The sequence below is a fragment of the Coturnix japonica genome, chromosome 3 (assembly GCF_001577835.2).
Source record: "Coturnix japonica isolate 7356 chromosome 3, Coturnix japonica 2.1, whole genome shotgun sequence".
NCBI classification, from domain to species: Eukaryota; Metazoa; Chordata; class Aves; order Galliformes; family Phasianidae; genus Coturnix; species Coturnix japonica.
This window is the reverse complement of record NC_029518.1, coordinates 60,623,385-60,635,801: the sequence shown is the minus strand read 5'-3', so window position 1 is coordinate 60,635,801 and position 12,417 is coordinate 60,623,385. Positions and strand designations below refer to the sequence as shown.

At 38.1% G+C, this 12,417-nt stretch overlaps 1 protein-coding gene across 1 annotated transcript in view; it reads left to right on the top strand.

The window, feature by feature from the left end:
• The window catches only part of CDC40 (cell division cycle 40), a 32,370-nt gene that overhangs the window by 5,472 nt on the left and 14,481 nt on the right, over positions 1–12,417 (top strand). The window contains exons 2-5 of the mRNA XM_015858722.1: positions 1,348–1,434; positions 3,086–3,215; positions 10,576–10,659; positions 12,208–12,347. Coding sequence (XP_015714208.1) covers positions 1,348–1,434; positions 3,086–3,215; positions 10,576–10,659; positions 12,208–12,347 — 441 coding nt within the window. The remainder of the gene's footprint in view (positions 1–1,347; positions 1,435–3,085; positions 3,216–10,575; positions 10,660–12,207; positions 12,348–12,417) is intronic.

The window sequence follows — 12,417 nt, the reverse complement described above, 5'->3', positions numbered from 1 at the left end:
GTCATGTTGCTGAATGACTGGATTAGGCCTGCTGTGCTGTTTCTGGGCAAGTTCACCACGTTTGAACGTCAGGGCTGTGAGTGTGGCAGGAATTGTTATATAGGCCCAGTGAATCAGGAAGTTTGTGAGACAACAGAAAGGGGGTCAGGCAGAGAGCGGGCAGTGCTGTGGCTCCAGTGGGAGCAGCACAATGGCTGGACCTGCCTGTAAAAATAATTGCTATGTGGTAAGGGTGAAGCTGTGACTTGCAGACGCCTCTGTATCCTGTTGTAGCTAAGCACTGATGAAATATTGATGCCAGGCAACCTTCAGGATAGCTGTTAGGAATATTATCAATAGACAAGCCCATTATGAATGCCTTTATTCTGGAGTAAAGATGCAGGAAGCAATGCTTGTAGCAATGCCACAGAATAACATTCTCCTTTGTGTAATTTAGCCCTTAATTAGGGGGTGGGGGAAAGCAGCATCAATTTAGGCTCAAAGTAAATGAGCCTTTGTAGAACTCTTTGAAGCCAAGTCTCTTTGAGCGCTGCCACCTAATCAGACTTTGCTTTCCCATTTTATCTCTTGTCTTCCACTTCAGCTGCGTGTGTACTTGTGAGTTTTTCCCTTTGAGTTGTTTGAGAAGTTATGCTTCTGGTTAGCCCCTCTTTCTTCATCTGTCTACTGAAACTGTTGTCTCAACAGGCTTGGAGACATGTTTTGAAACTGAAACTGGATTACACTTATCCCTTTTGGTAAAAACTTGGGGATGAGGGGTCGTTGGATTATGTAAAACTTGCTGTTGTACGTATGTTTGCTCTGGTGTCTGATTTTGCCTTTCCAGCTATTTCTCAAAGCAGTTACCAGACTTCCGCCATTTTCCTTTTGTAGAAATCTGGCTTTCAGATTTTGATATCAAATTGCTGACCATTTTACCTGATCCTTATTTAGAAAGTCTGGCTTTCAAACATCCTGGGGAAAAGAAAGCTTGCTTCTAATCTTGCTACTATCTTTAAAGTGTATGCATGAAATCTTTCTCTCCTCCTTCTCTCCTTCTCTCCTTCTCTCCTTCTCTCCTTCTCTCCTTCTCTCCTTCTCTCCTTCTCTCCTTCTCTCCTTCTCTCCTTCTCTCCTTCTCTCTTTTTTAAACTCTTTTAAGGAAATAATAGACATGTAAAATTTCTGAAAGTGTTCTTTTGCAATTTTTCTTTTTTTAAATAGTAACTGTGGCCAAACAGCATTTTTCCTCCTATAGCACTGAAAACGTCCGCCTGAAATCCAGCATTAATTTGGTCTGAAATGGAGTAACACACATGTTAAAATCTGAATATGAAAAATGATGTTTTTATGTCTGTTTTATTACAGGAAGATGTGGAAACAGGAGTCCACCTTGATCCCTCTATTAAGGAGGTTCAGTACAATCCTACTTATGAGACTATGTTTGCACCTGAGGTAAGAAGTGATGGTGATATTTACAGCAGAAATGTATTTCACTTAGAGGCTCTGTAAATCTCATGTGGAAGTCAAATAAGACATATATTCTTTGAATGCCTGCCTGCTGTAGTTAGGAATCTAGTCTGGGCAAACTGTAGGAAGATTATATATAGATAGGTACATAGGTGCTAATTTTAATGCTTGAATTTTAAGATTCTGCAGAAAATAGTTCTAAAAAACAGGGATTATCAGGATGAGAACTATGAACATTTAAAGACAAGGCTTGGAAAACATTATGGAAGCACTGAGTAAAACGAACAGCACTGAAATAGTCTCTTACCATTTTCACATTTTTCCTATTTACTCGTCACACTACTTAGCAAAATAAGTTGTTATAAATCTAGCAGAAATAGTGTTTATAAAGTTTGAAATCAAAATCTTAGTTACTTCTAGTATAACTATTTGCATCTAGTGTTGTTTCAGTAAGTTAAGATTTTCTAATGTGTAGGGTGGAAAGCCTCTTTAGGCTTAAGGTGGATAGCCTAGTGCTATGTGAACCACTTTCTATTTTATAACTGAGAGACTATCCAAAGGATAAAAATAGCTGTTCAGGCATTTAACTTTTTTGCAGTATTTAACTTCTTTGTACAGTTTGTCTGTTGTGAGATCAGAGGTTTGCGTTTCAGGTAGATAAAAGCCCGTCTGTTCCTTGAATTATTCATGCTGTCTAAGATGACCATGCTTCAATCTGAAATTTCTGCATCGTTTGTACTTCATGTTTAGAGAACGTTTTGTGGAATCACATGAAATGATCCTTTCATAGCAGGGTATCATTTTGCAACTTCCAGCAGGTCATTTCAAATCCATAAGATATGTAAGGAAAGAAATACTGATTTAAAACTACTACAATCTTACCTTGTCTAAGTGTTAGAGAGGCCTAATGTGGAACAGTCTCAGGTGGCTGTGAACGTGATTGACAAGCACAGTGCTTACATTTAAATGTAGTTTGATATTAGTCTGTGTATTGTATGTGTTTGCATTCATGGTTTCAATGCTTTTGCTTGTTCATGGTATGTTCAAGAAGCCCTTAGCATTCATCATCTTGCAAGAAGAAAGCAAGACAGTTTCTTAATTGCTTATTCTAGAATAGTACAGCAAGTCCCTTGTTGCTTTTTGCATGCATGAAAATGTTGTTGGAAGTGTAATTTCTGTATGAGCTACAAGAGTTTTATAGGACTTGGTATCTCCTTGATATCTCATCCTTATAAGGAACATTACACTGTAGTTTTGTGTTCTAAATGTACTTGAACTGACCACATACTGAACAGAAGTCTTTTGTGTCGAGAAGCTGATACTGATTCGTCTTCTGCAATGGTAATACAGGCTAGAAAGTTCAATCATAAAATAAACTGTTCAGGCTGTGACAGTGATCACTGTACAAAATAACAATCTAAGACTGATTCAGTGGACTTAAAGAAATAGGAAGAAAAAGAAAGCTGAAGTGGTTTAGCATTACCTTTTTTGAAAGACAAAATTTATTCTTCTCCCCATTTTTAGTGTTTCTGTTTTGTTGTTGATGCTTTTTGTTTGTTTTTCTTTCCCCAAAATAAATGCATAAAAATAATAAATTATTAACTCTGATTCACTTCTTTTAATGTTATTGGTGTAGTTTGGACCAGAAAACCCATTTAGGACTCAGCAAATGGCTGCACCTCGAAATATGCTCTCTGGATATGCAGAACCAGCTCACATCAATGATTTCATGTTTGAGCAACAACGAAGGACATTTGTAACCTATGGTAAGTCCTTAACAGTGGATTCCATATGGGGGAAGAGTCTTTGAACGAGAATCCATATTGCTGTAGATTGTACTATTTGCTTGGGTGATCACATTTTGTGGTTCTCTTTGAAACTGAAATCAAGTGCACAATCTTCTACAAAAATGCTCTTAGTGAATCCCTTTATTAGCTGAATTGGTGTAAAGAAAACAAATCAAAATTTCATGCTTTTAATGTGAGAAATAATTGAAGATCTTTTATGCAAATAGATTTCTTCACGTGATTCTAACTGAAGGTAGTTTCTGGCAAAACTAAAAGAAAGCCATATTAAGTTGTATAGTTCTTCAGTGGTCGCTTATTGTAGATACAAGCTGGATGAATGGGAATTGGACTAAGTGAGAGTGCATCTGCTGGAGTGTTTCCAGCACAGCCATGACCAAATACAACCATGTATTGACAAATAAGTGTGATTAATTTTTCTTCTGTGTTAGGTTACAAGCTTTTATTTCTGTTTTTCTTTAAACTTGACCACAAATGCTTGACTTGCAAACATAAATGTTTGTTTTCAGCTGAAGTCTGACTTTGTGTTCTTCAAATTCTGTCTTCTAAGCAAGTTCTGATAGTTGCTGTGTAGATTACAGTGTCACAAAAGTCAACTTGGGGGCACAAAAAACCTTGTGGTTTTCCTTTTTATTTGTATTTGTACTCTTCAGAGTATTCCCTGCAGACTCATATCTGAAAAACTCCTCCCTTTATTGCTGGCGTCAGTGGGAGCCATGTACTACACCTAAATTTGGAAGGAAAGAACTACCTAAAATCAGTTTCTCTTTGTATTTGAGTTTTATTAGAGATTATCCGGTAAATGCTAACTATAAAATATATTTATTTCATTTTATGTTTATATCTTTACACTCTTTACACAGTTTTAGCTAGTAAGTAATTCTTGGTTGTTCAGATGTAGAATGTAAGCGAAATGCAGATATTAATAAATGAAGGCTCCCCAGGGAGGTGGTTGAATCGCCATCCCTGGATGTGTTTAAGAGCCGTTTGAATGTGGTGCTCAGGGATATGATTTAGTGTAGGGTTTTTAGAGTTAGGGTACTATGGTTAGGCTGTGGTTGTACTTGATGATCTTCAAGGTCTTTTCCAACCTGGGTAATTCTATGATTCTATGAATGTTTCCTGTAGCATAAATTTAAGTTACTTTACTTCCATGTTGATGTTTGAAGTTGGCAGGCAGTGCAGGTAGGAGCTTACTTGGGGTCTCAGGCAGGTTCATTTTTAGTCACTGAAATTATATGTTGCGCTGTGTGGGCTGTGTGTTTTGTGTGTGCTTTAAATACATATTGGGGAAAAGGGTCTGTTGGCATGTACTGCTCAGTTAATCAACTGGGTTTTTGGGAGGGCAAGCATTGCAAAGTTTAGTTTGGAGGAGAGTAGAACTAATAAAACTGCTCAAAGCTCTTGCTGTTGATTTATATTTATATAGTGCACAGCAGCTTTTTTAGAGCCTTTGTTACATGAGCATAAAAATATTTTTTAGACAGATAACATTGGCAACTGTGCAACTATCATATTAGCTTTCTAGAAATGTTCAGCAGATAATGATCTCAGTAGAGTGAAAATAGAGCTTTGAAAAGGCTGAGATGGTTTAAATTGCAAGAACTAGCACTGAGAAGCTAAAGTTCAGATAGAATGTGCAGCAAATGATGGTGTTTTCTTGGGTCACTAGGAGGTCTTTTGTGAGCTATTTAAAAATAGTGTTTGTTTAAGTCGTCAAAATGTTGTCTATTAAAAACATGGACATTCTCTTTTCCATTTCAAAATGAAGTTGTAAGTATCTTCTTGAAAAAGACAAGAACGTACAGAAACACAAGTATAGTTGCTGGGCATAAATTTAATGCATTTGTGTTTGTAATGACGAAATCTTAGCATATTGATAGAACAGAAAGTAAAGTTCTTAATTGGAAGCTGGAGATCTTGAGGGCTCTGGCGCCTGTTAAGCCACTTGATGGCACTGCATTAAGGCAGGAGGCCTTAAATCTACAATGGCTAGCATGTAGGTAATCTACAACAGTAAATGAAGGAGTGTCAAAGTGTCTTTGAGGTACCCTGTAATCAGTCTAACTCAGTTTCATAGAGATATTTACCATTTACTGTGAGGGTAGTGAGACACTTTGAACAGGTTGCTCAGTGATGTTGTAAATGCCCCCTCCCTGGAAGCATTCAGGGCCAGGCTGGATGGGGCTTGGAGCAACCTGGTCTATGAGGATGTGTATTAAGTCAGTCTTAGGTGTGAGTTTTTATACTGGGATTTGGGTTTAGATTTCTTGGGTGAATGCCATCTGGTCCTGGTTCTTAACACTCATCTGACTCTTTAGTCTCCTGACATTACACTCTGTGGTAATACTTCGTCATATTAGTCATAAAGAAAGGTTCTAGCACCCGTGTGACAAAGGGTGATGTGTTATTTTCTTATTCCTTATGTGATCTGCTTCTCACTTTGCTAGGGAGGGAGAAGTGTTGGAAGTGGGAACCGCTTTCCCATAGATTTTACTTTAAAGCTACTAGAGTTTGGTTCTTAGTTTTGCACATATTTGGAAGCAAGTTCTGCTCATTGAAGAACACCTTCTAATAGTTTTTTTTATGTACAGTACTGTTCAGTTGTGCTCACTTCCCTCTCATCTCTTTTAAGTCTTTTAATAGCTTGCAGGCAGTAATTCTTTTTCTCCAACACTCTGTCTTTGAAATGTCCCTGCATTCAGAAGAGGCCCTATCCTTCAGGGCTTCCTTTCTGTTCCTTTTAAAAACCTTCTCTGTTTTGTATAGCTCTCCTGGTTTGAGCTTAAGATCATTGTAGTAAACGTTTTTATGGCTTTCTTTGCTTCTTCAAAAATGTTGATTTATTCTGTATTATAGTCACTTTGGAAATATGTATCCTTAGTAAAAATGTCTTCAATCTTCCTGCTCTGCTCAATTGACTCTTTTTCTTGTGAATCTCTAAAACGACTGCTTCGCAGGGCAGTAAGAATATTGTTTTCAGCCCATCTTAATGTAACATTTGCACTAACCAATACTGTGCCAAAGGTACCAGAGATATTTTAGTAATAATTATTTATTTTCACTGTGATTCTTTGCCTAACACCTTTCTTACCATCTCATGGTTATTGTCATTTCTGTCTGAGCAGTCCATGCCAATGTCCTGGCAACTTTACTTGCCACTACCTAAGCCTGGAATTTCAGTCCAAAGGATTCTCTAATGCTTGTTAGCGCTGTTAAATTGTTAATCTGATTTGGTTTTAACCTCTCTTTAACGTAGCATGTTTTTCCCTGCTGTTGAGACCATCTTATTTTTTACATGCTTGAGGGTGCTTTCTGTCCAATTATGGCAATATCGTTCTACCAATTCTGAATTTAATTAAAAAAATGCTATAATCATAATCAAGACACTGTTCTGCAGCCCATGGAAACCAGGAAAATATACTGAATGAAGTTCTCAGATGGAACAGAATCACAGAATTGCTCAGGTTGGAAAAGATGTTAAAGATCATCAAGTCCAACCACAACCTGACCGTACCACCCTAACTCTAACAACCCTCCACTAAATCATGTCCCTGAGCACCTCATTCAAACGGTTCTTAAACACATCCAGGGATGGTGACTCAACCAGCTCCCTGGGAGCCCATTCCAGTGTTTAACAACCCTTTCAGTAAAGAAGTTTTTCCTGATATCCAACCTAAACTTACCCTGGCACAACTTGAGGCTATTTCCCCTCGCCCTGTCACCTGTCACCAGTGAGAAGAGCCCCGCCCTCTCTCACTGTAAGCACCTTTCAGATAATGGCAGAGAGCAATAGAGTCTCCCCTCAGCCTCCCCAGACTAAACAGCCCCAGTACTCTGACAGAACCGTATCTCTGACAGATTGAGCTGACTTCAGCTTCTTTATCAAGAATATCTCTATGATAACAGGGCTTAGCAGTCAGATGCCTGTCTTTTTAATACAGAATGCTGTAGTTCAGCCATGTAACATGCCATAGCAAACATCAAGTCTTAGGCTGGTTTGGTGGTTCTCTGTTTTTTCTTCACGATGGATCTTTAAGCTGACATTTTACCCCTGAACTGAGGAGGTTATTCATAGTGCAGGTTTGCTTCTCCTATCTTTCAAACTCCCTGAAAATAGTCAGGGGAAGCACAGGTCAGTTATCTACAGAAAACACCTTGAAACCAGAGAGCTAGTCAGATCTCTTGATCTGAGTCAAAATTGCTTTCATGGTGCACTTGTCTGTCCTATTTCTATACTCTTTTTGTGTGGTTTTTTTTTTTTCATGTTTTTAAAATCTACAAACTTTCCGGGTTATTTTTTTTTCATGGTATAATAGTAGAGGTTTTATTGATACCACCCTGAGCCTTCTGTGCTGCAAACTTTAACTCCGTCTTACGTTTCTATCAGTAGTCCTGTCAAGCCATGGGTCGTTGTTGCCTTTAATGTTTCACATATCAAAACTACCTCTGTGCCCATCCATTCTGTTTTCCTCTCTTCATCCCCTTCTAGACTGACGAGCATGTTTTGTCAGTCTCTGCTAGGCCTTCCTCCAGGCCCATTCTTATTCATGTTGCAGTTTATATATATGCTTTCAGTGTTGAGTTGTCATATATAGAGTTGTCATTTTTTCTCTTTACATACCATGTGAGTAGAGTCTGAGTATGTTGGGTTATCCAGCCAGGAGGAAAGGAGGCTGAGAGGTGACCTCACTGCTCTCTGCAGCTCTCTGAGGAGGAGAAGCAGAGAGAGGCTCTGCTCCCTGGTGCCAATGGCAGGATGGGAATGGCACAAAGCTGCACCAGGGGGGTGTCAGATGGGCATTGGGAAACAATTCTGTTCTATTCTTAATATGGTTAAAAAATAATAATGATTTCATACCTATTTCAGCCTCTGTAGTTATGCTAGAACTGAACTACTTCATTCATGTAGCATTTAGTATTCTAAAGCCTCTCTTTCACAAGATATTAATGTCTTATTAAATAATAAGCAGTCTTCTGTCTGTGAATTTCAAAGCTCTTTGTGAGTATTCTGTATCTGTGTTAAAAAGGATTAGTGTATCAGTAAGATTGATACTGTTAAGCCTAAAATGACTTGAAAATTACACTTCTGTGGTTTTTTTTGTATGCTCTCATGCAGTCCCTGCAGTCACTGTTGGCTTTTACAATTGTAGACATTTTATTCCCAGATTGCTTTATTCTCAAGGGCAGTTCAGTCAGACTCAGCCCAGCTATATGGTTTCATGTGTGTGAGCTACCTTGAGTCCCTCTGTGCTGCACTGCACAATATAATGTAAACTTAATTGAATTAACTGTCATTCTGGAATGCACATTGAATCCCGATTATTTAACCAACCATTTTCAGATGCATTGAAGTGACGGATGTAGGTGGAATTGTACCTTTCAGTGCTGAAGTGTAGCATGAAATATCTCCCTCCTAAATGAAACTGGAGGAGATGTAGGAGTGAATGCACGTTATATATACCAGCTGAGTAGGATAAAAGCAAGCTGTCTTTTGCAGCTGCGTTTAGGAGTCTCAGCCAGAAAGAAAAGATTCTCTTTCACATACCCACTAGAAAGTAGAAATTGTTCAGAGCTTTTTCTATGACAGTGATGCTGGACCAAATTCAGTCCAGCTATAAGAAGTCTCTACTTCCATGGGAAGCTGTGCTTGGCCCAGGGTCCCTTATTCATTAGAATACTGTCCCTCTTTTATAAGTACTGAGCAAATAGAGTCCCAGAGTCTGTCAATACAGTTGGAGGACAAGAAAACCACTGTATTGATTTTGACACAAATCCAAAGTAATATCTCTCTGCTGTTAATAGAAACCAAGCTATAAGCTTGGAAAAGAACTCACTGATATACTGCCTTAATAAAAGCAGGCAGTTAAATTAGTGTAAGTCTGATTACAGCGTCTGCTCAGTTTGGTTATCCACATAAGTAAAAATCTTCTAGGACACCAGTGTGTCTGAGAAGTGGTTGGGGATGGTCTCCTTTGGCTATTGGGCTGGTGTTGAAAGGTTCTCAATTCCTGTGGATTTGTGTGTGGCTACTTCTGCCGGTGGTAAAAGTTGCTTCTCTTTCATTGCTTTTTATCTCTTTCATTGCTTCTCTTCCTTATTTATTTATTTATTTTTTCTTTCTGAGACAGAGGAGATCTCTATGGGTTCTCAAGAGGCACTTTGTCATTTGAGTAATGTTTAATAAAAGATGGTGCTGTGTCCACCAGGGTGCAGTCTTAAAACAAAAAAGCCACAATGGTCACCAAACCTTCAGTACCTCTCTACATTGGAAACCACATGAGGTTATTTGTATTTCACGGAAGCTCATGCCTATCTGCTTCAGGAGAAATGGAGAGAAAGTGTAAGAGATGCATATTAAAATGAGAACCTTGGAATATAAAAAATGTGAATTATCCTCAATATCTACAAAAATGTTAATGCATTTTATAAATTATTTATAGGAGTAAATTCAGCAGGTTTTGTTTTTTTTTCTTTTTAACGAGACTCAATAGCAGTAATCAGGAAATTATTATGTAAATGCTTAATTTTTTTAAAAATTAAGGGCTATTGCCGCTGCTTCTGGTGTGTTCCATGTTAGTTAAAGCAACTGCTTTCATGTGGAAGGATCGAGCTTTCCCAGCCTTGACGTGAGGATGAAATCATTTCTGCAGGGGGACACAGAATACGCACAAAACCCCAGAAAACTTCCATTTTCTTCCATTCCTCTTTTGTATCCCTGTCCTTTTCCTTTTGTCTGGTTTCAGTGTAACTTTACTGCCTTTGTCCTGAACTAAAGCAGCACCCAATTAAAATCATGCATTGCTGGCAGTAAATTTGGAGTTAAATCTTTCCTTTACACCAGAAAACAAAAGAAAGCTGCTATGACATTCCAGAAAGTAATGTTTTGTATTGTAGCAAACCTGTTTCAGTGTTGACCTTGCTTGGAGCAGGGTGCTGGGCTGGAGGCCTCTTGGGAGGCCAGAAAGATGCTGAGGCCTCACTCTTGCATTGTGAACTGTTGTTTATTGTGTGTATTCTCTGTTCTACAGATTTAAGCATTCTGGTTACAATGCATGCACAGAGACCTCATGGCAGGGGATTTAGACTAGATAATCTTTAAAGATCCCTTCCAGTACAGGCCATTCTATGGTAATACCTTGTAGAAACTGCAGTACTGGAGTCAAGTGAGTAGTGAATGAGATTTCAAAATATTATCCTTCTTCATTCTGAGCTCCCTGAGTGTGAACTGGAAAAATAACTTCATGGTGGGAGAACATACAAACAATTGTACAAAAGTCAAAGATCCAAAATAACATTTATTTCGTTTCTCTTGTTTCAGGTTATGCATTAGACCCGTCTATAGACAACCCTGAAGTTGCTACCAAGTATATTGGCTCTGTAGAAGAAGCTGAAAAAAATCAAGGTATTTCAGAATCTTATATAAATTGATGGCTATTTCCATATTTCTTCACTAAGAAATGGAGTAGGTATTGGCAGAGGAAGGAATTGTGAGATAATTACCAATGATGATGTGTTGCTCATCAGAGATACAGGGGAAATATGTTTTCCTGAAGCAGCAAATATATCATGCTATCTTTGGAACCTCTCAGGTGCCTTTGAACAAATAGGACCAATTCACACATATGGAACAGAGCTTTTTGGTCCTCTTCAATTCTGTCTTGATCCAGGTTATGGCATTTCTGCATTAGGATGTTGGTATGTTATGCTAGCTAACCACTTAAATTACGCTACTCAGTAGCCAACTGATGGCTCTGTGAGCCACCTGTAGCAGCCCTTTTGGGGATTGCAAGTTATCTCTGCTAAGAGGAGTTAAACTGTTTGGAAATAAGAAGCTAATGGAAAGTTGCCAAATGGTAAAGGCATAGCATTCCACTGAAAGAAGTGGCTACCAGAGGCATGGGGCTTGTAATAAATGCATTGATGAAAGATATTTAACAATGAAAGTGACTTCGTGTTTTGTTTTTTTGTTTTTTTAACTTCTTATTTGCATGTATATATATAAAGATTCTTTATTTGTTCTTGTCCATGGTATATGTAGAAGGTTACCTCATTAATTCCTTCCAAAGAAAGCAGACAAAAATAGACTTATTTTGATATAGCAATTATATTAGATAGAAATGGCTAAGACTAAATTGTTTCAGAAGTAAAATAGATTCTTTTGTTACTGCAGTTTTTATCATTTATTTTAAGAAGACTCCTGACTGCACTGTACCAGTCTTTCATATATTGCTATTGTTTATTAAGTTCTACGTTGCCTATTTTCTTTGTTTACAAAAAATCCTTTCTGTCTCCCTTTCCCTAGAGGAGTATTACTGATGCTGTAGGAAAGCATTATGTGAAAAATGCACGCTGGTTTTGATGGATGAAGTTCTTAGGGCACAGAATTTGTGATAAGCTGGCATTTATATGAAAGAGTAGGATGGTGTTCAGAAATAGATAACTGAATTTTAACTGAATTACAGCAGGCAGTTGTAATTGAGATTTGAGGAGATTTTTATGTTTGGTTGTTTGTTGGTTTTTGTTGTTTTTTTTTTTAATTTTTCTTTTTGCTTCCTTGTGGATTTTGTTTAAAACTGACAGAGGTGGGGAGGGGGGGGGTCAGGAGCTCTAATTTTTCCAAGTCTGCACTATTTAAAGTATGAAAATCAATACATTCGTGCAGTCTGCAGACGTAGTGATACAAATGCATGGGCACATATTTGATGAAATACTAGTTTTTAGTGGCTCTCCTGTTACTGTACATGTAGCAGTGTTCATAATTTAATAAGTCAGCAGTGCTTTGGCCCCTAAGTGTGTTCTCCATTTTCCTGTGTGTGTTGGATGGAGTGATGGTGATAGTGTTGTTGTGTGGTGGTGGTGGTGTTTGTTTTAGATTGTTGTGATGAGACCTATGATGCTGAGGCATGTTATCTGTATGAGCAGCTAAGCAGTGTATTGTTTCTTTCTCTAGGTTTAACAGTGTTTGAAACGGGACAAAAGAAAATTGAAAAAAGGAAGAAATTCAAGGAGAATGATGCATCTAACATTGATGGTTTTCTGGGACCATGGGCGAAGTACGTTGACGAAAAAGAAGTAGCCAAACCTTCAGAAGTAAGTACTGCTTTAAGACTGTAAACACAAACTGCTAGTGCATCGTGATGCAATAATATATTATGTGGTG